This window comes from Haliotis asinina, chromosome 5 (genome assembly GCF_037392515.1).
Source record: "Haliotis asinina isolate JCU_RB_2024 chromosome 5, JCU_Hal_asi_v2, whole genome shotgun sequence".
Lineage (NCBI taxonomy): Eukaryota > Metazoa > Mollusca > Gastropoda > Lepetellida > Haliotidae > Haliotis > Haliotis asinina.
In genome coordinates this window covers 2,528,586-2,554,162 of record NC_090284.1, presented here as the reverse complement: position 1 = coordinate 2,554,162, position 25,577 = coordinate 2,528,586, and the positions used below count along the sequence as shown (strand labels likewise).

Below are 25,577 nucleotides of genomic sequence, written 5' to 3'. Positions count from 1 at the left end.
AAAACTGACCACAATTTTAAGTATTCAGTGCTGTATTTTTTTATCACCATGACTTAGGCTTATGTATGCACCGATATTTTCAAGCACTTGACATTTGGTGCGGAATGAAGGGTTGATGTATTCCGCTTCCTGTGCCAGGAAAAACAGCAGGACAAGTTGGACAGAATTTATGTTTTATTGTAGTTTAAAGGTCAGTCTGTTTCCCTATGTACATGGCTTGGCTGTTGATAGCCTGGATATTCTTTTTTAAAATATAAGGTTACTATAGAAGTCTATGGGAAAATATTTGGTGTTGTATAACCTTCAATCATAATGGCGGTCTCTGCCAAGGGACACGACTCTTACAATGACAGGACAGTTTGAATGTATGCATTTGTGGATGTCCTGCAGTGTGTCCTGTCTTGTATTGCTTGTCTGAGACTTGATGTAAAGACTTGTGTATTGGAGTACAGTGATCTATCCAGTATTTTGTATCAAACTAATTAATCCTAGTTTCTAAGTCAACAGAAACTTCCTGAAGATCTGAAGCTTACCTCTTGACGACCCAGCATCCCTGGATGAGTACAGCCACCTGTTGGAGGGAGCGGAGCACAGCTGCAGGATCTGTTCCCTGCGGTAGCAGTGCCAGCAGCTGGGACAGACGGAGAACTTTCACTGAAACCACACACATCATCGTACTGAACCCAAATACTGTAATGGGGTAGAATGACAACAGACGTCTCCACATTGTCCTGGGTCTGATGGCACTGATGACACGTACAGGTATTATTAACATTGACATCATGCTTAAACAGTAGGAAAATGATGTTTATGAATTTTATCGTTCATCCCTTAATTGCCTAACAACTTCCAAGGTGATCTGTTGAACCTAGGATGGATCAGATATAGGTATTTACCTGTCGAGTACTGCTGCATTTACCCCTGACTGAATGAACATTGCGATATTGTTGTGATATTACTGCAAGACTGAGAAATATGATAAAGCCTTACATTGTTTCTTTTCTTGACACTGTTCCTCATATGTCATGGGATAATCACTTATTTACAAATACAAGTACATGTGAACATACCATTGATGAGAAGTGTGCGGACTTGGTCTGGGAGAGGCAGGGTCCTCAGCTGGGTGAGAGACAGAACGTTGTTGGGCATGGCCGGCATGTCCCTGAAAACAACATGACATGTGAGGCTGTCAAAATAGAGTGTGTATGAGAAATTGTGTTCGATTAATACATCATTCTCACCTGACCCACCACACCAATCCCAGTCACCTTATTAGGAGACCAAAGTTGTTTCAACATTTGACACACTGTGGCCTTATTGGGAGACCAAGAACAACAGTCTGTGGTCTTTCTGTGCATGAGACTGGCAGACTGACAAGTAATTTTTCTGGAGTATGGTACACTTACTCTGTCTGGAGCATGGTACTCTCGCTCTGTCTGGAGCATGGTACACTCACTCTGCCTGGAGCATGGTACTCTCGCTCTGTCTGGAGCATGGTACACTCACTCTGCCTGGAGTATGGTATACTCACTCTGCCTGGATCATGGTACACTCTGTCTGGAGCATGGTACAATCGCTCTGTCTGGAGCATGGTACACTCTGTCTGGAGCATGGTACACTCACTCTGTCTGGAGTATGGTACACTCACTCTGTCTGGAGTACGGTATACTCACTCTGCAGTATGGTGTACTCACTGTCCGGAGTACATTACACTCACTCTGTCTAGAGTATGGTACACTCGCTCTGTCTGGAGTATGGTACACTCACTCTGTCTGGAGTACGGTATACTCACTCTGCAGTATGGTGTACTCACTGTCCGGAGTACATTACACTCACTCTGTCTAGAGTATGGTACACTCGCTCTGTCTGGAGCATGGTACTCTCGCTCTGTCTGGAGCATGGTATACTCACTCTGTCTGAAGTATGGTGTACTCACTGTCCGGAGTACGGTATACTCACTGTCTGGAGTACGGTACACTCACCCTGTCTGGACTATGGTACACTCACTCTGGAGTATGGTACACTCACCCTGTCTGGACTATGGTACACTCACCCTGTCTGGAGTATGGTACACTCACTCCGTCTGGACTATGGTACACTCACTGTCTGGAGTATGGTACACTCACTCCGTCTGGACTATGGTATACTCACTCTGTCTGCTCTGTGGTTGGTGGCATCAGACAATGCATGTAGTCCTTCCTTGCCATCTGGAACTCTGACATATCATCGCCCTGCGTTGCTAGGAGCAACAGGCGCTCTGATTCTGCCATAGTGTCCTGCAACAAGATGTGGCATGGACTACCATTGACAACTTGTACATTAGTATCCTGGCCCTGGTCTTAACATTGGATGTTAGAAACCTGGATAAACCTGTACAGGTTGTGTCCTTGGGGTACATATATGCATTTTCTGCTGCTGAAAATGTCATGTGACAGTTGTATCAATGTTTTACTAAAATACTATACAATAAACAAAAAGCCTTTTTTGTTCATTTTCCTGCATCATTCCTTCTGCTGAATAAATCAGTGAACAGAATTGCAGCGAGGCAGGTGGCCCTACCCCAAGGACAATTCTCTTCAAAGAATGGGAAACCTCTGCAGGTTTATCTAATTCATTTTCACATTTTCATAGAGATTGTCCTTGGGGTACATATATGCATTAACTCACACTCCACAAGATTGGAGGCTAGGGAGAAGTGAATTCTGGCACAGTTCCAAGAAATAGCAATCATAACTGTGAAAATTAACTTACGCCATAACACGGACCTGTCACAAAGCTTCCGCGAGGTGCATTATGGGAATAAACTGAATTGTACTGAGAACCAACCTCCTGAATGACCTGCTGTGCCCCCGGAAACAATGTCACTCCCAGCCAAAATGGAAGGGCCAGAAAGGTCTGCTGTGTTGCTTCAGTGTTGAGAGGTAGACCGCCACAGATTGTACATCCCGATGACTGCGCACATCACCATGGACATGGATGACCTTAAAGAGTCTCGCGTCAGGTAAGTCTGCACTTCGGATAGCTGACGGAGAACAACAACATTTGGTGAAACGTCATCTGTGCTCCCTTCCACCTCCAGAGTCAACCTTTATAGCGAGGAAAGTTATGCCTCATGGTCCACGAACCACATCGGCATTCCGGTAGACTTCCTTGCAAGTCTGGTATACCTGAATCCATCGCTCCGGTATCCGACCAAACCCCAGTCCCGAGACACAGGAGGAAGCATGAACAGAACCAGCTCATCTGCTCTCATGTGGCAGGGTGGTGCAGGGACCAGAAATACAGGAATCCTCAATGGAACCTGCGCAAGCACAGACACGACAGACTGACAGACTCTCCTTCTCCGGGGTAGCCAAGTTGTCTTGACCCAAAGCCAAAGGCAAAGGGTCAATGGGTACCTCCAGGTCTACGGATCGAGTTGAGCCCGGTGATCCAGTCCCCGGATTTTCAGTCCCCCACTGAGAACGGATGAGAGACTATAAGGAACAACTGCGTGATAATGGACATATCAAAACCACTAGCTTGAGACAGAAAATGTGAAGACTTAGTTTTTGTTTGCATAATTTGTTTGGCTTTTTTAGCCTTGGCCGGGGGAAACCTCCTGGGTCAGTTCCCCTCCTGCCTCATGCAATTCCTTGTGGAAATGGAAATCAGCCACCCATCTCTTCTACTTCTAGGCTTAGGGTGACGGGGGTCGTGACAACATAATTCGCAAATGTCAGGATTGTAGCCAGATTTTTCTGGGCAGCAACAGCATTTCTCATGCTTACCCTGTGGCAGGAATTTCTGTCCACAAACAGAACATGCCGTAAATGCCTGTAAGCAAACACGCAAGCATGTAATTAACGGCCATCATACAACTAACATACACATACAAAACATTGGAAATTAAGAGAACCTGCACGTGACATGAAATAGTTGGTACAATAATGCAATATTTCAAAACCTGGCATGCTAAACTTCCTGCCATGGAATAGCAACACATGGGTAAACCATGGGAAAGTCACCGTAAATCTTAATACAAGTCATATAAATGCGACGTAACTGACTGCAAAGGCAATATCACGTTCCTTAAAAATGAATAAAACCACACATACAGTAGGTGAGGACTCTGACATTCTTCAATGGAGACATTAATCAGCAAAGAGCACTATTGAACATGTGTGAACTGTGAGAGTGACAGCAGAAGGAATGATAAGGGCTTGGATGGTTACCGGCGTGGCAGAAAAGTGACTCCACATGGTTGGGGGGGCCGTATAAGGAACAAAAAAAGGCTTTTTGTTTATTGTACAATATTTTATTAAAACATTGATACAACTGTCACATGACATTTTCTGCAGCAGAAAATGCATATATGTACACTAAGGACGATCTCAGTGGAAAAAGAATGAGAACTTGTTTCAGAATATTTATTAGAACAAATATAATCTGCTCCAGTGACATATTTCAAAATTCCACAGTTATAAAATAAGTTGTTCACTGGATATGATGGGGGCATGGGCTGAGGTACGTTGTGGTTACATCAACCCATGGGCCACGAGGGACCAGTGAACAACATATATCTTACCAAACACCTACATGTTAATTTGTTTGAAGTATGGTATTGGATTGTTCACTTCAGGGAACCTGTATGAATCAAACAATTCAAATCTTGCAATTTGCGGTTTTCCCGCAGGTATTGTCCTAGTAAAGTCCCTGTGGTATACCATAATTGCCCTTCTTAATATTCACAGGGACTATATTTAAAAGTTTTTTTCAAAATTTATGTTTAAAGGATTGCAAGACAAATCTTTTCGTAGGCATCACTAGATTTTGCTAACACAAGAAAAACAGATCCAAAGTTATCTCCCTTCCATCAATCTCCATTTTCAAAACACTGGTAATTTCCATGCATCATGCATGATTCAGTGTTGTTTGAGATAGAGAAGTACTACCATGAAGCACCAAATGAGTTGCCATTGGCAGAGGGCTACATTGAAATGTACCTAGCTTGTATGTGGGGTACACTGAAAACGATAGAGGGGTGCTTAGCCTAACAGAAAACGACATTAAGAGTGGTGAAAGAGTTTATCTCGGACTTACTAATGTAAGTCTAAAGGATAAGCTAAGATGATGTCTGTTGAAGGTCTAAAAGAATTGATGGTGTGGTGACAGCCAGGTATGTTCTCCTGATTCTCTCACCTCTATCCCATGGCACTCCACTTGTACCCATGGCTCTTCATTCATTCTCTGTTTCAGATATTCATATGATGCCATTCTCCTAGCTTTAGCCTCCTCGCTCTCATGACGGGCAAACTTGACGGTCACCGGCTTAGCCTCTTCCTCCATTTCGTCCTGGGATGAATCTCCTGGAAACACAACGAAATGTTTAACATGATCTTTCAGTGCTTGCTCTGAAAACAGGATCATGTTTGATCAAAGAATTTCTTTTTTGATCTTATCTTGACTATTTGTATTAATGAAAAACATCTTGTTTTCTGATGCCAAAATTTTGGAATGCATGTATCTCATTAAATCAAAGTGTAACAGTGATGCTACTGGCACCTCATAACCAGCATGCATGAGATGCATTGTACTTTATACTTTTGTTTCAAAATGATCATGGTTCACTTGATACACTGCATACATTCATGATAAGTAATGCACTATTGTCATTAGTGAATCCTCTGAGTATATATTTGATATATAGGCACCACATGACTAGGATTAGTATTAGGTCTCCACATCACTTGCTCTGTACAGACACAGTATTAGGTCTTCACATCACTTGCTCTGTACAGACACACAGTATTAGGTCTTCACATCACTCGCTCTGTACAGACACAGTATTAGGTCTTCACATCACTTACTACGTACAGACACACAGTATTAGGTCTTCACATCACTCCCTCTGTACAGACTGTTTTAGGTCTTCACATCACTCGCTCCGTACAGACTCAGTTTTAGGTCTTCACATCACTCGCTCCGTGCAGACTCAGTTTTAGGTCTTCACATCACTCGCTCTGTACAGAGACAGTATTAGGTCTTCACATCACTCGCTCTGTTCAGACACACAGTATTAGGTCTTCACATGACTAGCTCTTTACAGAGACAGTATTAGGTCTTCACATCATTCGCTCTGTTCAGACACACAGTATTAGGTCTTCACATTACTTGCTCTTTACAGAGACAGTATTAGGTCTTCACATCACTCGCTCTGTACAGACACACAGTATTAGGTCTTCACATCACTCGCTCTGTACAGACTGTTTTAGGTCTTCACATCACTCGCTCCGTGCAGACTCAGTTTTAGGTCTTCACATCACTCGCTCTGTACAGAGACAGTATTAGGTCTTCACATCACTCGCTCTGTTCAGACACACAGTATTAGGTCTTCACATGACTAGCTCTTTACAGAGACAGTATTAGGTCTTCACATCATTCGCTCTGTTCAGACACACAGTATTAGGTCTTCACATTACTTGCTCTTTACAGAGACAGTATTAGGTCTTCACATCACTCGCTCTGTACAGACACACAGTATTAGGTCTTCACATCACTCGCTCTGTTCAGACACACAGTATTAGGTCTTCACATGACTAGCTCTTTACAGAGACAGTATTAGGTCTTCACATCATTCGCTCTGTTCAGACACACAGTATTAGGTCTTCACATTACTTGCTCTTTACAGAGACAGTATTAGGTCTTCACATCACTCGCTCTGTACAGACACACAGTATTAGGTCTTCACATCACTCGCTCTGTTCAGACACACAGTATTAGGTCTTCACATCACTTGCGCTGTACAGACACACAGTACTAGGTCTTCACATGACTAGCTCTGTACAGACACACAGTATTAAGGCACAACCTGACCAGTCCTTTCCAGACAAACAGTAATAAGGCACAACCTGACCAGTCCTTTCCAGACGCACAGTATTAAGGCACAACATAGCCAGCCTTGTACAGATGCACAGTGTTAAGGCACCACATGACTCTATACCTACCCACGTCACCGCCAGCAGTCAAGTCAGGTTTGGGCCTGGTGTCTGCATGGTCCAGGTAGGAGAAGCCAGGTCGCAACTGCACCAATCCATGGAGCGGTGTCAGGTGCAGCTCTCCTGCAACACCACAGACACCACCAATACAAACACACAATATATGCCCTGTTTTCCTGACTGATGAACAAGGTTGGACAAACTACTTGAACAAACATTCGACAATTAGGAAATATATTCACAATTATGGGTATGGATCATGGAAATTTTAACCATGTGCTATTCATATAACACTTGCGTCATCAGTGCTGGCATTACTTCTGCAGAGTCGTCCCATGAGTTTGGGATTAGTTCATAACAATGCACTCAGTAATATTCAACCTGTAAGGCGTCAGTCTCTAAATGATCGAGTCAGGACCACATAATCCAGTTATCAACAACATGAGCATCGATCTACTAAAATGGGATGTAATGGCATGTGTCACCATGTCTGCAAGCTTGACCTACTGACCACATTTTCAGCTTTTACCTCAGACGTGTTGTTGATGATCAATTCTAAGCTGAAGCCTGTTTCATAAAAGTCACAAAAGGAGGTTGTAGACTTTCTTTATGACCGTTTCACAAAGATGTTGTATCCATGTTGTATGACATGGTCCTAAATCCATGTTGTACATCGTTCAAAAGGTACTTTGATGCATAGCAACGCATACAGCGAGACTGAACAGGCACCTGCTTAGCTTGTTATTGCATACCAATGCAAATGTTACGTTCTTAATTGAGGTCAGTACAACTTATCATAATGAAATATAAGTCAATGAAATATTTTGGATTCTCTCACTAAATTCCACTGAAAATTACAAGTGGAAATGTATTACAAGCTCCAAATGTATAAATCATTTCCATTACTATTATCAGTTTTACTTATAGTTTTGAATTATATGGCTGTCCATAAATCTGTTTATATAGGAATGCAATAATAGTCCCAATGTATTGAATGTTGCACACTATGGGACCTCATGTATGTGTTGCAGTTGTCTACATTTGATCTAACAAAACTTGTGTAAAGATTTAAATAATTATTGTGTGCTACTCTATTTGTGTCAATTTCTTTTGTAATGTTTATTACAAACTTTCAAAGAATAAAAATGCATACTCATACAGTATATGGCACAATGTTGAACAAGGCTAAATGTACATATTGAAATTGCTTTCAAGAAAAAGTATCTGAACGATACTCAAAAATATATATCATAATACTGAAAGTGTAACTAAACGCTATTGTGTTTTCACTCTTGTTCAACTGACCTTCACCTCAAAGAAATTGCCTAATATGTACAACAGTGTTGACACATGACAGCACAACCGATGACGGATTTCTTTCAAAATGGTCGCTTTGCTGACAAGAGTAGATCTACATGGGATTGTACAAGGACTCTTCCCTTGATTAAGGGATTGTTTGAACATGAATATGAGATGTAAGTAATCAGTATCTGTATTTTTATGTTTTCATTGTTTTCACTGTAAGTAAGAGAAGAAGCCAGAAATGCTAATAGTTACTGTTGTTGTTCAGATTGCTTCTGTTATGGCATCACTCTGCATGGAAACCTTTACAATTTCTTATGAAGTATCAAATCACTGCTTTGAATCTATTTTTAATTTCTTCTTTCTTGGTAGTAAACCCTTTCAATGCATATACTAAAGATAATGAGCCATTCATTGCAATGAAAAGCCAGTTGGATGTTGGAAATTATCAAAAAATGCTTCACACTGTAAAATCAGAATTTTGGTTTGTTTACATTAGTAATCTTTTCTTTCACACCCAGTATGTTTCGTTTCATTTCATCTTGACAGTTGGTATTAGTGAGAAACACCAGTTGTAATTTTATTTTAATATGAACGGTGAATTCAGTGATGCATTTGCTGCAGCTGACTATGAAATATTCGTGATGTAACACTAATAGAGGTCTCACTACCGGCCTTCGTGAGACAAGATTTTGTAAACACAATCCAATAAGGCGGAAAGCGCACTTAGACGTTTGTGTAAGTATATTTACAAAAACATCCCAACCAATTCTAGGTTCATCGGCAGTGTTTCAGATTTATCATTGGTAATATCTTGAAAAACTGATATCCGAGATCATTAATATCTTATTTTTGAAATTCAATACTCAAAGTAACTACCCGATTTTCAAATATGAAAACATATTGTACAGCCAATAATGCTGAGAATCGTGATTTCATGTGGTGTCAAAAATAGGGGGCTCTAACTTCCGGCAGTTTGAAAATAACATGCCTCTGAAATCTCCACATCATGCCAACATCATTCAGAATTTTAACAGGGTACCATAATCGTTGACAGCATCTTTGTTGTGTTTACGGCCTCCTAAATCAATTACGACCAGTCAAACAGGATCGTAAATTTGGGGATGTTTAGGGCACAGTGTAAATATATGAGGCCTTTGTGAAATGGGGACAGATGGTAAAAGGTGGTCTACAAGGTGCTCTACAAGGTCGGGCCAGTAAGAGGGCTTTGAGAAAGGATCTTCACTCCATGAGTATTTATAGAAGTTACACATCAGGATATGTTTATTGTGAAAGCTACCCTGAAGTACAGCTGCACGTACCCTCCTTGAGGACTCCTGCTGCGTAGCGGTTCGTGGACATGCTGCATGAAGAGGAGGTGAGCACCTGCTTGTCCATCATTTCACTGCAGAATACAAGCAGGAAGATGCTCTGTAGCTCACCTACGCTTTACTCTCAACATTTGGGTTTGCTTCTGGATCAAACAATCCAGTGATCAACAGTATGAGCATCAATCTACGTTAATGGGATACGATGTGTCAACCAAGTCAGCCAGTCTGACCACACTTTTGTGGCCTCTTACGACAAGCATGGGTTACTGAAGCCCAGTTATAACTTGGATCTTCAACTTCATACTGAAGAGCTTATAACAAACAATAACCCTCAGCAGAATGTAGCAATGCATGATTTTCAAATAGAAATATCTGAAGTAAACAATATTATGTGGAAGAAAAATGCTTAGTACATAGCGCTAAAAAAATACAGGTTTCAATACTCAGTTACATAATGTAATTTTCTGATTAAAACTGATATTGTATACTTATCCTGACTCATGCCTATTATGCTTGTCCCCTTCTCCTATCCCAACATAGTGGAACACCTGAATCCTGTAAGTTCCCTTAATTGAAGAGGATGTAAAATTAACACTCACCCATGAGTAGCCTCCATTTAGCCCATGCACTGGTGGGCAAATCGGTCACATGACCAGCCATACTTGTCACACTCTTTCTGAATCAAAAAGTGGAATACCCGGATTTACGGTGAAATCCAGAGTGTCATGAGAGGGGTAGATGGGAGGGCCGACTTCATGAGTCAGGATAAGTATAAAATATCAATTTTAATCAGAAAATTACATCTTTTTCCTTATCCTGACTCAAACTTGTGATGCGTGACAGAATCCGATGGAATCGGTGGTTGGTCATGCTACTTCTTGGATTCTCTGGTCTTTATTTTACATCTTCTAACCCTCCATGAGAACTTGAAAACGGCACTTTAGACTTGCACCCCACCTTTCGTTCTGTATCTTGCAGGGACCAAACTTGACAGACTAGTCAATGAAAGTGTCTTGTGACATCTTTGTGTGGTTTTAGATATACTAGTGTTCTACTAGTTATCCTACAGCAACTTGACATTGCTGTTCAAGTCATGATGCAATCCCTTCTTCAGGTACAAGTATAGTACACAAGTACAGGGATACAATCACACCATTTAACTGTGCAGAGTGTTTGGCATCGGCAAGTCACGTGATAAAAAGGGGCAGATTTTCTCAGCGCCTTTGAGGAACTGTTGTGCTAAAACTAGTGGATTGAATTGGTGAATGCCAATGGTGTCTTCATTGGCGATATCTCTGAGGTGGTGGTTGGCAAACACCATACTGGATTTCCAAAAGCAGCCCGCCGTAATTGTTGTTATCGGGCAGTTACAACCCATGCAAGTTTTCATAAAATGTTAGCAAACATACAATGATGAAATACCTACAATTTGGTAATAATTCTGCTATATAATGTAAATATACAAACCGAAAACTGGATACAACTGAAATTTAGATGACATAAGGTCAAAAACTAAATGGATATGGTGCTGTATCAGGACCCAGGTGCCCACATATCTGTCATCTAGGGTGACGAAGGAGAGAGTGACAAGTATGGCTGGTAATTTGATGTGCCAGTGCAAAGGGAGCCTACCTGTGGTGAGTGTTGATTTTATGCCCTGTTCAATGAAGGGAACTTCAAGAGATTCAAGTGTTCCACTATGTTTGGATACAAGGAGACAAGCATAATAAGCATAAGTCAGGATAAGGAAAAATATTGGACTTTTGACTTTTAACGATTATGAAAACAAACATAATTCATAACTAGAGGGGGAGGGGTCAGGAGGCTGCAAAGTTATTTTCTTGGTTTTTTACTGAACCAATTTCAATTCCACATAAAATCGAGCCCACTGTTCAAGAAATGACTGATAGTTAAAGAAACCACATCAATTTTAACAAGTCTTTTTTCAGTTTCATAAAACTCAAACAACTCTGTATATCTCCCTTTGCCTCACAGTCTCTATAGCTTATTGTGGAGGTTCTGTGAAAGTCGTGTGAAAGTTGTATTAAAGTCAAAGTCCATTTAACATGCATTCTACACCAGCATGTTCAAAGATCCAACATAGTATTTTGCATCCATCAGAACTCTGTCAGTGGTCAGTGTAAGCACACACGCCCCACCTGTACTCTCCTCAGTCCTGAGTTTCTCACCTGCCATAGAAGCGCTCGCCCTTCCTTGTTGCAGGGGTACCATCTACATTGAGGGCTATCTGCTCCCCTTTACTCCGAGCGTAGTTAGGGCTCCGTGTGTTGATGTTCAGCTCAAGCTCAACCTGTTACCAAGTTGACAATTTGATATCAATAATGATACTCAGTTGTCTATTTTCATTTCATCTTCTTTGTAAGTTAGAAAACTTCCCTCATATAGAAGTAATCATTTTCTTGCCACAAACACTGTTTAAAACAGTCTAAATATTTATCTAACTACTTTTTTATACATGCATATTGTACTGTAGTGAAGATGCTTCTCACCTTTTTCTGGGTCGGCTTGACCCGAGCAGACAGGTGGGCAACTGAATCATAGGTCATGTGCGCTGGCCGTACTGGATACTGTAACATACAGCATAAGTTTGTGTAGTGTGTACACTTCTTCAAACATGGCATACACATTCCTCTTCTCCTACCAATCACCAGGATAACCCAATGCAGTGTGTACTGGAAGTAATTTTTGCAAGGCTAGAAACAATGTAACTTACATTTGCAGTAATTACTAACAGCAGCAAATATTTGAATGACTAGTTAAAAAAATTTCAAGAACTGTCATTGGTAGATTTCCAGAGATTTTGTGAATTATCTGCACTTAGTGCTTGGTCGGTATGCAAAAATTGCCTGAAAGTTGTGTGGAACTACTGGAACTGCACACGGTAATTGCGATCTCTGCATATAATACGCTAAACAGTGCGAAACAGGAAAGACCACCATTGGTGTAACAATATTGTAATACGACTCTTACAACTACCATAATACATATGATTAATTACTTGTAATATTAACATAAGAGATCCAGTTTATGCATATTCCCATGTGGTTAACTGTAACTAGCTGAATCTGCACATTGCACCCAACCTTCTAAGTTTCTACCATTTAATATTCCATCTTTTCTGAAAACAAATGATTCTGAGTCATAATTTTCCTACAAAATGAGGTGAGATAAGAATTTCTTACCTGAAATAAGCATAAATTTTGGGCCAAGCTTTTTGAGAGATAAACATTAATCTGGAATAGAAAAAAAAGAAAAAGTAGGATTGATGCCCAACTTGTGTAGCCACTTTGTAGTGCACCCCAACCATGGAATACACGGGGGTGCGGTGGGCGATTTGGCTGAAGCGCCAGGCTAGTAATACAGGGGGTTGAGGTGTCGGGATCGAGCCCACCTATAACCTTGGAGCCAGCTTTGTATACAGACTGTTTCTGTGTAGCCACAAACCCTAGTGTGCAGTACACAACCCTGTGCACTTCAAAGAACCCACAAATCTGTTGGTATAGGACCAGTAAACGTACTGTGACTATGTGTCCCTGCTGTGAAGTGGGAACTTTGTAAGGATGAGAGCGCCACAATAAACTTGTTGCACCTAGTGGTAGCAAGAGTTGCATACTCCTCAGTTAAGATGGATAAGACAATGTAATGTTAAGATTGACATCCAATGATTGCTGGAAACAAATGCCAGTGCCTTGAGCAAGCACTAAGTGCATGGATATGTGCGCTATGTAAATATCCCATAATAAAATAATGATAATACATGATATATTACCATCCTCATTCACTTAAAGAATGGCTTGAGTATAACCATTTTTTACCAGTCGTTATCATATTTATTGAAAAATAAATACACTGTAACTAAACTGAGTACAAAGGGCTAAGATCCAAAAGATTTGTGGATCAGTGAATGTATGTCAGTTAGTAGCTTTTGAAGATCACAGTTAGCAGTCAATCCGTAGCTGTGGCCTGCTTTGCTTGAACTAGTTAACATCCACTGACCATGCTGACTGGGATTAGGAACATGATGAAGATACATTTCATACCCTCACTGGTTTTTCATTACATCTGAAGCTGATTTAGCACAGGTCATTCTAAACTCTGTCAGGTGAAAATTGAAATGATTGGGGCATATCTTATTTGGTTCCAAATTATTCACCTTGCAGCCACTTGATATCATTATTTCAAATATATTTTGACATGTTATGCACCTCAAAACTGGTTACAGGTGAAAGCTGTGAAAGCACCCCCACCTTGTACAATTTTGATACAACATTCATATTCTTCAAGTTCTAAGTGGCACTGTCAAATCAAACGCGACGGTGCTCATAATATTGTCAACAATCATTAATAGCTTAACAGCACATGCAACATTCTCAATGTGTTGTGCAATTATGATGGAGCAAAATAGCACACTAACCGAAAAATGCAAAAGGCTAAGACATTTACAACTACTGATGATGAAAGTATCGTTGAGTGGGCTGATCTTGTAACAGTGTACATAACTAGAATAGAGGGTTTACTCCCTACTCTACTTGAAGAGTTCCATTCCGGGACGTTCATCATCGAACTGAAGACTATACCTGGAAAATTTGTGCCATGTCATGCATTACCAGGAATCAGCTGGACTCTCCGGATCAGTTAGAATAAAGACAAGCTTTTGTCCTATAGGCCTTATTTTTTTCTAGTTCTTAGTATCAAGAGCATGCTCATAGCATATTACAAACCTCCTGTTCGACGGGATCATCGTCGTCCGCCATAGTGTACGCACACGCTTATTCAATCGGAGTAACTACATGTAGATTTCAATGCCATGTAAGATTTGAAGCAAACGTTGCCTATCGAAAATACACGATAAATTCCGAATGGTTATTTCGGCCTTGACATTGACCGGTCTGGGTATTACAAAAGTCGGAAGAGGAACTCGTAAACGAAATGATATTCCCCACTCCAAAGTTGCCGAGTCTCTGTCAACTTAATCTGTACAAATCTGCATTTATAAAGCCAAACTCACGCCATCACAATGGGGCTTTTCCGAAACTTTCTGAAAGTAGTCTTTTTATGAAAAGGTATACATGACCGCTGCTATAACTTTGCGACTTTGTGATTCTCATGTCTTTAAGTGTTAAACAGCTAAATATTCCATATCGAAAAGTTGAAGTGAGGGGCACTTACTTCTCTCGTGTACTGCAGTTTGCATAGGACTGAGCTGTCTGTTGAATACCTTTTCGTTATTTTTCCGTACCACATTTTATACCGTTTAGACAAGCACGTGATAGATGTAAACACAGAATGGCGGAAGCGGAGGCTAGAGAGCCACTTATGGGCTCCAACAGAGAACGTTCATCGTCGACAGACAGTAGGCGGCGACACAACCCTTTTGTAGGTTCTCTTGTTAATTCAGAGGGTAGCACTTCATTATTGAACGTGTTCGCTTTCAAACGAATATTACCATAAATTGTAGCACACTTGACAGTTTTTTTTTAACAGATTGCTACTCATGATGTTGCCATTGCTGGCATCAGCTGATGACAGTGATGTGTTTGTGTGAACAATGTTCAGTCAGTATTGTATATAAATCAATTCACACAGGCGTGAGGTAAGAGATCCGCCTGTACCCCCCAAAGTACAAACTGACATGCATATCTCACCCTAAATATACGTTCACCAAGGCGTTCAGTAAATAGAACAAAAAATAAAAAATAAAAAATAAAATAAAAATCAGTGAACTTGTTTCAGCGTGGGAGTGTTACACTGGTGAAGGACTCCCCTGGAACATATATACTTTGTAAAAAGATGGGGATGCAGATGGAACTCTTTCTGTTATGATAAGTATTGAGTGATATCCATGTGGATCAAAATGCTGTAATGATCTCTAACCTAATTCAATAAGAACTGAAGTGTGATGGCCATGGGAGAACACAATGTTTGTTATGAAAAGTGACAATTACATAACAAGTATGGTTGTCTTCAGATGTCATTCCGGAACAGAGATCGATGGTCTAACTATCCTCCCACTGTGAGTTGTTCAGACTGCAAGGTTCATGAACCACTGGTTGTGGGTGATATAACTATCAGTTGGTTTTTATACTTTCTGTTTGCATGGCTTTTTATTAATATTGATCATTAGTGTTTGTAGTTTCCAGGTTTTTGTCTTTGTAACAATTGTGGCTGAAATGATACCCAGGTGCCCTTCATGTTAATCTCAACACTACGCTATGCATGCTTGATAGGCATATAGCAGTTAGAAGTATTCAGGATACACATCAATATGCAGTACACATGGGTATGTGTATCATTTCATGGATTTTCATTTTGAACTTTATCCAAGTCTAGGTTTCAAGTGTATTGATGTAAAATGAAATGAACTACATGAACATGTAGCATCAAACAGGATCACTATAAAATGTCAGGTTTCCATAATAACAAAATTGGAAATATTCAGGTACATTTATTCTAAAAAGGTGTGTCACAATGGTTATCATAACAATACAATTATTCCGCAAAGTATAGAGACACAAGTTGTATCATGACTTTCAATGTATCATTTCAGCCCAAGTAACAAGAAATATCCACTGTTCTGTTTACAATTTCTATACCTCCATTTAACATACTGCTTACAATATTTGGAAGAAGTTTCAGTTGAAAACAATGTTCTGTTTGTAATGTACAGACCATGCTGGGAAAAAAACAGACTATTTTGAGGTGAAAATCAAACAGTTCCTTTTTTTGGCCTTGTCATGGCCATGTTCAGGAATGTCTTTTGTTATGTTTTTTGCTGCTCTTCATATTTAGAATATGACAGATTATACAAGTATGAAACAATTTTAAAAATCATTGTTTACCCTCCTTTGATCAAATTTAAGTGATAAACTGTCTAGCATGTCATGATTTGATAAATATTTGAAAGCTATTGTTTCATCATTTTATGCAGTTTTTATTTCATCCTTTAGTATGATAAGAACCTGACATCTATTTGGACATTGACTTGACCTATAGCTGATGTCAGTGAAACAAATAATTATACAAAAGTATTTTTTCTGGAACAAATACTTTATTTTAGTAAAACTTTGTTATGAAATATATAAAACCTATTGTTACTACCTGTAGAACACAGTACATTGAAAGAGTAACAATCTTCATCTCTGTTGAAAGCCGTGCATGTATTCTGTCAGTGATAAGTGATTCAAGTACTAGCTTAACTTTCATACCATTTAACTCTTGTATATGATATTATATATTGATTTGCCTTCAGCTTCATTTGGCATCTTAACTTTATTGCTGTCATTCTAAGTAACTTTATGTATGTGATCAGTTATCTAAGATGTTTTCATCTACTTTACTTCTGTACTTGTATCATTTTTTTTCAGAAATATCACAGACTGAGCACTAAGGCAAATGAAAATACTTCACTTTTTTCAGTCTGATTATTGCTTTTGGCTTTTTTAGTTTTTCCATGAACAGAAAAATAGGAATATTTCCTCCTCTGTCATACATGACATGCAGACATCACTTGATGTAAGAACAATGCGAGCTGTTTAGTCTTGTGACATCCTGATTCATTTCCTCATCACGTGACCTGTATGTGTATGGCTGGTAATGGTCACCCTTTTGTCACACCCCTGTAATGTGGCCTATAACAGTGGTGGACAACATTACTCATATGCTGTCTCTCATCTAACCACAGTTTTTAAAACTAACTGATGTTTGGAGAGAAGAACTAATCTGTCATGGTTCTCATTGGTCCTGGTTTAGCTGCCTCTGCTTTCACTGTGTTGTTTATTACTAACACTCATTGTTTTTGATTTCTCTCCCGTCAAGGCTGATCTGTTTGATTATTTATTATGCATGGAAGAAATGGACAAGTGAGGATAACAAGAAACAAATTAAAATGCTAGAATGTTGGAGGAGACTTAAGTCAGTGTTGCAGTGTGTCCCGTTGGATGTTGTTATGGTGTGGAAGATAAATAAGTAGTATAGTAAAGTATGTGTGGAAGTAAAGAATGTCACATGTCATTGTGTATGATGTTGAAGGTGAAGGATACTGATAAGGAAGGATCTTACTCTTATATGTGTCTATTTTCATATTCTGATTGAACTTAGAGCAGACAGCATTGCTTTAATAATTCAGCCTTTTCCAAGCTGAAGCTTCATAATATGTCGTGCATGGTAACATCCACTGATCCAGACAGCGTAATGTGTTGTGCATGGTAACATCCAGACATTGTAATGTGTCGTGCATGGTAACATCCAGACAGCGTAATGTGTCGTGTATGGTAACATCCAGACATCGTAAATTTTCGTATATGGTAACATCCAGACATCGTAATGTGCTTCTGTTGAATGTTGTGATAGATACGGAATGTGATAAAACTGTTTCAGTTGTCCTGTTTTTTAACTTGTCTAATATTCGCTTAAGTGCAAACCAGTTTCGGCATTGATGGCACTTGCACTTTACATCTTCATTTTTACCTTATTACACTTAACATTTGTTTTTTGCACTTGGAATCCTATACCAATACAAAATTAAGCATGGATGCAAATAAGATCCACTTAGAGTCCATTGATGTTTCAAATCTAATTGATGAAATTAATTAAATCACTTTTGTAAGATTTATCTTGATTATAAGGAAATCCTCATGTTTATTAAACTTGGGGCAGCACATTTTGTTTCTATTTACTATTGGTACTCAGGTTACCCCCGAACACCTGCACAGAGTCATATTGGCACCACAATTGTTGTATATCATTAAGATCGTGATAAACACTGTGTTAATACAGTTGTCATAATGATAACAACATGTATATTTGGCATGTTGGTCATGCAATCTGTAGTATGACATGACTTTAAAATAGGACTGCTACTACTGTTATTACTTGGTGTAGACTGTGAAGCGGATCCATGGGCATGAAGGAAGCCTCACCCGAGATGTGGAGAACAGCACAGACAATGATGAAAGAGAGATCACCATTGACAATGAGCAACCTATTCCGGAGAAACTGCTGTCTGCCAGGTTTGAGGTAAGCACATACCCCAGAGCAGTAACCATGGCAACATCGACCAAATTACTCTGCTCAAGACCAGCTCAAGATCAGAATTAAGAACCCTAAAAAAATATTTCAGCTCATACCATTGTCACAACTTCCAAGGAGCAGAGTTAAGTAAACTATTAATCCTTCACATAACATAGATGGATGGACTATCCAGTTACTTGTTTCTAATCCCCCAAAATATCACCTTTCCACATTTTGGGCTCCTTTCACAAAGCAACCTTACTAGGGTTAACCTTGACTCCCATTCTTTACCTTAGTGACTTATGATCACCTTAGAGCTTTGTGAAAGGAGGTCCTGGTCAGGATACTATCTGTTACTTTTAAGATGTATTACTCGCTCGTTCGACCACTCACTCACTCACTCACTCACTCACTCACTCACTCACTCACTCACTCACTCACCCACCCACCCACCCACCCACCCACCCACCCACTCACTCACTCACTTAACTGTTTGTTGCAGAGTCTTGACTACGACATCTGTGAGAATGTACTGTATCAACGCGAGGAGAAGCAGAAGACTACCAAGGTGAGGGGCACAAAGAGGGGAGAGAATCTATTCGCGTAGCATCAGACATATTAAGTTGTACTGATCAGAGTAAAGGTTCTGTCATATGCCACAATAGAACAATGGCTGTGGTGCAGCCTGACCACTATGGAGGGAGAGTTGTGTGGTTGTTTTCTATTTAATGGGTGTATGGAAAGGATCCTTTGTAGAATAGTCATCAAAGGTGACATCATGATGTCTCTGCCTGTGTATCATATGTTAAACATGTTTTTGGGATTACACTTTCTAAGTAAAGAACAGATTCGATATCTAGAACTAATGGCAGTTAGAGTACCATTTAGGATTCAAACCCACACACTCTGAGTCTGGCACCCAGTTGCCTATTTTTTTGAGAAAGTGTATTCCTAAATGTAACAAATGATATTCTTAACCACTCTCTAAATGTGTCATCTTTGTCTGTGTGTTGTGTCATCTTTGTCTGTGTGTTGTGTCATCTTTGTCTGTGTGTTGTGTCATCTTTGTCTGTGTGTTGTGTCTTCTCTGTCTGTGTTTTGTTTGTGCATTGCATCAGCTCAGTACATTGTGTCAATCAATCAGTCAATCTTTATTCATACTGAAGGCCACAGGCCCATAGTATTCAAGAACATAGAACACAATATCATAGAAAAGAATAATATGGTCACATCACATTATGACATATCGCATCAAATGTATCACATCATATAACGTCAAATTACACATACTGCGTCATGTCACATCATGTCATAAGACCTCATATTATATCATATCATGTGTCATCTCTGTGTGTTGTGTATGTTCTGTGCATTGTGTCATTTCTGTGTGTGCGTTGTGTAATCTTTGTGTGTTGTGTCATCTCTGTGTATTGTGTCATCTCTGCGTTGGAAAAACTCTGTGGGTTGTGTAATTTCTCTGTGTTGCATAATCTCTGTGTATTGTGTCATCTCTGCGTTGGAAAAACTCTGTGGGTTGTGTAATTTCTCTGTGTTGCATAATCTCTTTGGGTTGTGTCATGTCTGTGTTGTGTAATCTCTGTGTGTTGTGTCATCCCTCTGTTGTATGTTGTACCCGTTAAGGTCCAGGGTAGGATAGACCTTCAGCAATCCATGCTTGCCATAAAAGGCGACTATGCTTGTCATAAGAGGCGACTAACGGAATCGGGTGGTCAGGCTCGCTGGCTTGGTTGACACATGTCGTTGGTTCCCAATTGCGCAGATCGATGCTCATGATGTTGATCACTGGATTGTCTGGTCCAGATCGATTATTTACAGATCGCCGCCATATAGCTGGAATATTGCTGAGTGTGGCGTAAAACTGAACTCACTCACTCACTCACTCTGTTGTATGTTGTCATCTCTGCTTGTACCTTGTGTCATCTCTGTGCATTGTGTCATCTGTCTGTGCATCACGTCATCTCTGTGGGTTGTGTGATCTCTGTGCGTCTCTGTGTTGTGTAATCTCTCTATGTTGTGTCATCCCTCTTTTGAATGTTGTCATGTCTGTTTGTATGTTGTGTCATAGCTGTGCAATGTGTCATCTATGCATTGTCATATCTGCATTGTGTCATATCTGTGTTTTGTGTCATCTCTCTGCATTGTGTCATCTGTGTGTTGTGTCATGTGCTCATTTTGTCATGTCTGTGTGTTGTGTCATCTCTGTGTTGTATGTTGAGTCATCTCTCTGTGATGTGTTATCTCTGTCTGTGTGTTGTAGGGCATCATCCGAATGGAGGTCGCCCGGTGGTTTGTGTCGCTGGTTATTGGGGTGCTCACAGGGCTGGTTGCAGCCTTCATTGATGTCATGGTGGAGAAGTGCTCCTCCCTAAAATACAACTACGTCAAAAAGTGTATCCTTGTCATTGGAGACTTACTACAAAATAATAACTTATATGCAAATCAAATCCATATTTCCTTTACATATTATACCTACATAGGGACCCAACCATTTAGATTAATTAACTCCCTGAGTTTTAGATATGGATCACATAACAAGCATAGTATAATGATTTGGCCGCTGGGCCTAGTTGCTGTGTGTTTTCCTCATCCATGTCTAGATGTGGACAGCTGTGTAGAGAACCACTGTCTCTACTTGCCCTTCCTCCTGTGGATTGCCTTCAACGCCGGCATCTGCATGTTTGGCGCCATCATTACAGCATTTGGTGAGGTATGTTATTAAAGAGACAAAGTTTCTATGCATGAATAATATCAGATCATCGAGCAAGAATGACCAATGTACACATTTAGTTTGTGTTTCATCTCTATTGACATTTTTTATTTGCATTATATTCTCATTCATGAAAGGAACCCAAGACTTAGTAACGTGTACAAGACAAAACAAACCTTTATATTGTCCTACTGAGATTGTTGTTTTGTCCTGGTGAGACTGCTTTTTTTGCTTTCTTGTCCAAAAATATGAGACTTCTGTCTTCTGTTAACAGCCGGTGGCAGCAGGCAGTGGGATCCCCCAAATCAAGTGCTACCTCAATGGCATCAAGATACCTCACGTCGTCCGCTTCAAAACTCTAGTCTGCAAGGTGGTCGGAGTTGTCTGTGCCGTGGCAGGAGGTTTGGCTGTAGGGAAGGTGGGTTAAGCTCTTGTCTACAAGGTTGTGGAGTTGTCAGTGCCATGACAGGAGGTTTGGCTGTAGGGAAGGTGGGTTGAGCTCTTGTCTACAAGGTTGTGGAGTTGTCTGTGCCATGACAGAAGGTTTGGCTGTAGGGAAGGTGGGTTGAGCTCTTGTCTACAAGGTTGTGGAGTTGTCTGTGCCATGACAGGAGGTTTGGCTGTAGGGAAGGTGGGTTGAGCTCTTGTCTACAAGGTTGTGGAGTTGTCTGTGCCATGACAGGAGGTTTGGCTGTAGGGAAGGTGGGTTGAGCTCTTGTCTACAAGGTTGTTGAGTTGTCTGTGCCTCCAAGCATGCCAGTTTTAAAACATGATATCTTTACATCTCTTGGAAACATATCAATAAAAGCATTATCCTCAATGATGTTCCTTCATCATGATAGTCCTAACAGTATTCTTTCTAAAGTTGGGTTTTCCAGATTAAGAATCGTCCAGGGTTGGTGTTTCTGTGTATTGATATGTTCTTTGAATACATTTACCCGAAATACATCTTTAGTGCTGAGAATTGAACAATATATTATATAGTGAACATGAGCTCTCTCACATATTACTTTGTATTCTTTACAACATGACTATTGATTTCTGAGGTCAGTGAACATGGTCAGTGAGAACCTGAATCTTTTTCATAGAGATCTTCCTTGGGGTACATATATGCATTTCTGCTGCCGGAAAATGTTACGTGACAGTTGTAACAATGTTTTAATAAAATATTGTACAATAAACAAAAAGTCTTTTTTGTTCGTTATACGGCCACTCACCACGTGGAGCCACCCCTCTGCCGCGCATGCGCAGGCAACCAGGTAAGCATCCAAGCCCCTATCTTCATTCCTGCTGTCACCGTGTTGTGCGGATGTGCTGGAAAAGAAAAGATATACAAGTTGAACTCCTCTGCGTACATCCGAGATGTCTTGAGTCTCCCTCTACTTTATGTATGGTTTATTCGTTCATCTAGAAGAAAAGAACGTTTATTTAACCAGGGGTTCCCTTGTTTTTTGTCTGTGACTACAGTTGTGTAGCGCTGGCTTTCCCGTGGGTTACGCACGTGTTGCTTTCCCATGGTGGGAAGTAGGCGACCCTGCATGTGGAATATTGCGTCTTGTGCCAACTATTTCATGCTGCAGGTATTCACGTAATTTTCAATGTTTTGTACGTGATATTTCATACTCTTATGAATTGTAATGCTATTAAAGTTATTTTAACAATAAAAACGAAACAAACAAAGCTATGTGCTGCGGTGCTCGCCGTTTGCTTATGCCTAGCAATTGGCTTTCAGGCGTTTACGGTGTGTACGTCATGTTGGACGAATATCCCGCCCCAGGATAGGCATACTAAGTGCCTCTGTTGTTTAGAGAAGGCTGGCCATGACCCTGAGGTCTGTGAACTTTGCAAGGGTTTCTCCCCCCCGGGCCAGAAAACGGAGGGCGGCGGACTTCCTTTTTTATAAGGAGTTGCGCGAGGCCCCCATCCAAGTCCTAAAAGGCTAAGCATGTTAAGTCTAAATCTAAAAGTAAGCCTCAGTCGACTACTATGTGGGCAGGGTTTTCTTTGCACTATTGACAGTGCTATTTTTAGCATGCTTAGCTTTGAGGTTGGTCTCGGTTTGGTTGCTCCTTGTCGATCCCCTCCCACATGCCTCTTGCAGATCCTACTCGGGAGTTGACAGGTGAGAACTTTTTGCGTGAGTTATTTTCATGACTTATAATGCCCTAATTAAGTACTGTACCAGAATTCCCTCCTCCCTAGCCTCCTGTCTTTGGGAGTCTGAGCTTATGCATATATGTATCTCAAGGACGATCTCTATGAAAAAGAATTAGACAAACCTGTAGAGGTTTCCAATTCTTTGAAAAGAATCGTCCTAGGGGTGGGGCCACCCACCTTCCCGCAATTCTGTTCACTGATTTATATATGAGCAGAATGCCTGCGCATGCGTGGTGCCATGTGGTGAGGGGCCGTATAATGAACTAAAAAGACTTTTTGTTTACTGTACAATATTTTATTAAAACATTGTTACAACCGTCATGTGACATTTTCTGGCAGCAGAAAATGCATGTATGTACCCCAAGGACGATTCTCTTCAAAGAATTGGAAACCTCTACAGGTTTGTCTAAATTTGTCAGTCCATGAACTGGTCTATACTGCTGATGCATATGTTGATGATACAAAAGATTGACAGGGCGTTATGACTGCAGGAAGGCCCGATGATCCATTCTGGGGCTGTCATAGCAGCTGGAGTGTCCCAGGGACGCTCAACATCATTCAACTTGGACTTCAAGGTAGGGCTGGTTTGTTCTGGTCAGTAATGTAATTGTCATACATCAAACTCAGAGTTGTGTCCCCTTGAATTTCACTGATAAGGTTTCCTGGTCCATCAGCGCATTGGCTTTGATGGAAGAGGTAAACATCACACACCTGCTTAGCAGCTTGTAACCACCTGGCTTGTATACAGCATTAGTTGGTGGTTCTTGTGTTGATTGTAATTTCATGCAGTCAGCATTTCTTGTCACATAATGTATCTCTAGGTGTAGAACATAATGGGCATTCTGTGCTGTCCATATCAAATTTGTTTCTTCACTTTGGAAAAAACAAGCACAACTTTTGTATCATGTATTGCTTGCACAAGTGTAGTAACACAGTGTTTGACAGTCATGAGGCTTTTTGCAAACCTTTATACATATATTTATGTTTGCTGAACCAGATATTTGAATACTTCCGCACGGACACAGAGAAGAGAGACTTTGTGTCTGGTGGGGCAGCCGCGGGCGTTGCAGCAGCATTTGGAGCACCTGTAGGAGGGGTGTTGTTCTCCCTGGAGGAGGGTGCCAGCTTCTGGAACCAGGGGCTCACCTGGAGGATCGTAAGTTTCCTCACCTGAGCCTAGATTTTTTTAAGCTCTCAAAGATCTTAGATCGTTATTAGTTAATGTTAATGTATGGTACTTACGATTATCTTAGTGCTAAGAGAGCTTTGAGAATCTAGACCCTGGACTGAATACAAGCAATTATCTGGGGTATAAACCCATATCTATTTTGGGGTCAATGTATCTAGTTATTAGACTGTTTAGTACATACACTCATATCTGTGTAAGCTACTAGTGTTGTAAGGTCAATGTATCTAGTTATTAGACTGTTTAGTACATACACTCATATCTGTGTAAGCTACTAGTGTTGTAAGGTCAATGTATCTAGTTATTAGACTGTTTAGTACATACACTCATATCTGTGTAAGCTACTAGTGTTGTAAGGTCAATGTATCTAGTTATTAGACTGTTTAGTACATACACTCATATCTGTGTAAGCTACTAGTGTTGTAAGGTCAATGTATCTAGTTATTAGACTGTTTAGTACATACACTCATATCTGTGTAAGCTACTAGTGTTGTAAGGTCAATGTATCTAGTTATTAGACTGTTTAGTACATACACTCATATCTGTGTAAGCTACTAGTGTTGTAAGGTCAATGTATCTAGTTATTAGACTGTTTAGTACATACACTCATATCTGTGTAAGCTACTAGTGTTGTAAGGTCAATGTATCTAGTTATTAGACTGTTTAGTACATACACTCATATCTGTGTAAGCTACTAGTGTTGTAAGGTCAATGTATCTAGTTATTAGACTGTTTAGTACATACACTCATATCTGTGTAAGCTACTAGTGTTGTAAGGTCAATGTATCTAGTTATTAGACTGTTTAGTACATACACTCATATCTGTGTAAGCTACTAGTGTTGTAAGGTCAATGTATCTAGTTATT

The 25,577-nt window shown here is 40.2% G+C and overlaps 2 protein-coding genes across 3 annotated transcripts in view; one reads left to right on the top strand and one right to left on the bottom strand.

Annotated features, from left to right (window-relative positions):
• Positions 1 to 14,415, bottom strand: part of LOC137284145 (DNA-directed RNA polymerase III subunit RPC5-like) — a 28,854-nt gene extending 14,439 nt beyond the window's left edge. Inside the window, exons 1-10 of one of the 2 annotated variants that reach the window (XM_067815832.1) lie at positions 14,353 to 14,415; positions 12,814 to 12,864; positions 12,121 to 12,198; positions 11,800 to 11,921; positions 9,602 to 9,684; positions 6,987 to 7,100; positions 5,182 to 5,348; positions 2,152 to 2,276; positions 1,071 to 1,162; positions 534 to 654 (exon numbers count right to left, since the gene is read on the bottom strand). In XM_067815832.1, the coding sequence (XP_067671933.1) occupies positions 534 to 654; positions 1,071 to 1,162; positions 2,152 to 2,276; positions 5,182 to 5,348; positions 6,987 to 7,100; positions 9,602 to 9,684; positions 11,800 to 11,921; positions 12,121 to 12,198; positions 12,814 to 12,864; positions 14,353 to 14,385 (986 nt within the window). In that variant the 5' untranslated portion in view covers positions 14,386 to 14,415. The remainder of the gene's footprint in view (positions 1 to 533; positions 655 to 1,070; positions 1,163 to 2,151; positions 2,277 to 5,181; positions 5,349 to 6,986; positions 7,101 to 9,601; positions 9,685 to 11,799; positions 11,922 to 12,120; positions 12,199 to 12,813; positions 12,865 to 14,352) is intronic. The other variant, XM_067815833.1, reaches the window with a different exon arrangement.
• A 457-nt stretch (positions 14,416 to 14,872) lies between these two features.
• The window catches only part of LOC137283629 (H(+)/Cl(-) exchange transporter 7-like), a 31,978-nt gene continuing 21,273 nt past the window's right edge, over positions 14,873 to 25,577 (top strand). Inside the window, exons 1-9 of the mRNA XM_067815222.1 lie at positions 14,873 to 15,007; positions 15,600 to 15,644; positions 18,512 to 18,646; positions 19,143 to 19,208; positions 20,919 to 21,051; positions 21,259 to 21,368; positions 21,643 to 21,786; positions 24,017 to 24,100; positions 24,523 to 24,681. Coding sequence (XP_067671323.1) covers positions 14,918 to 15,007; positions 15,600 to 15,644; positions 18,512 to 18,646; positions 19,143 to 19,208; positions 20,919 to 21,051; positions 21,259 to 21,368; positions 21,643 to 21,786; positions 24,017 to 24,100; positions 24,523 to 24,681 — 966 coding nt within the window. The 5' untranslated portion in view covers positions 14,873 to 14,917. The remainder of the gene's footprint in view (positions 15,008 to 15,599; positions 15,645 to 18,511; positions 18,647 to 19,142; positions 19,209 to 20,918; positions 21,052 to 21,258; positions 21,369 to 21,642; positions 21,787 to 24,016; positions 24,101 to 24,522; positions 24,682 to 25,577) is intronic.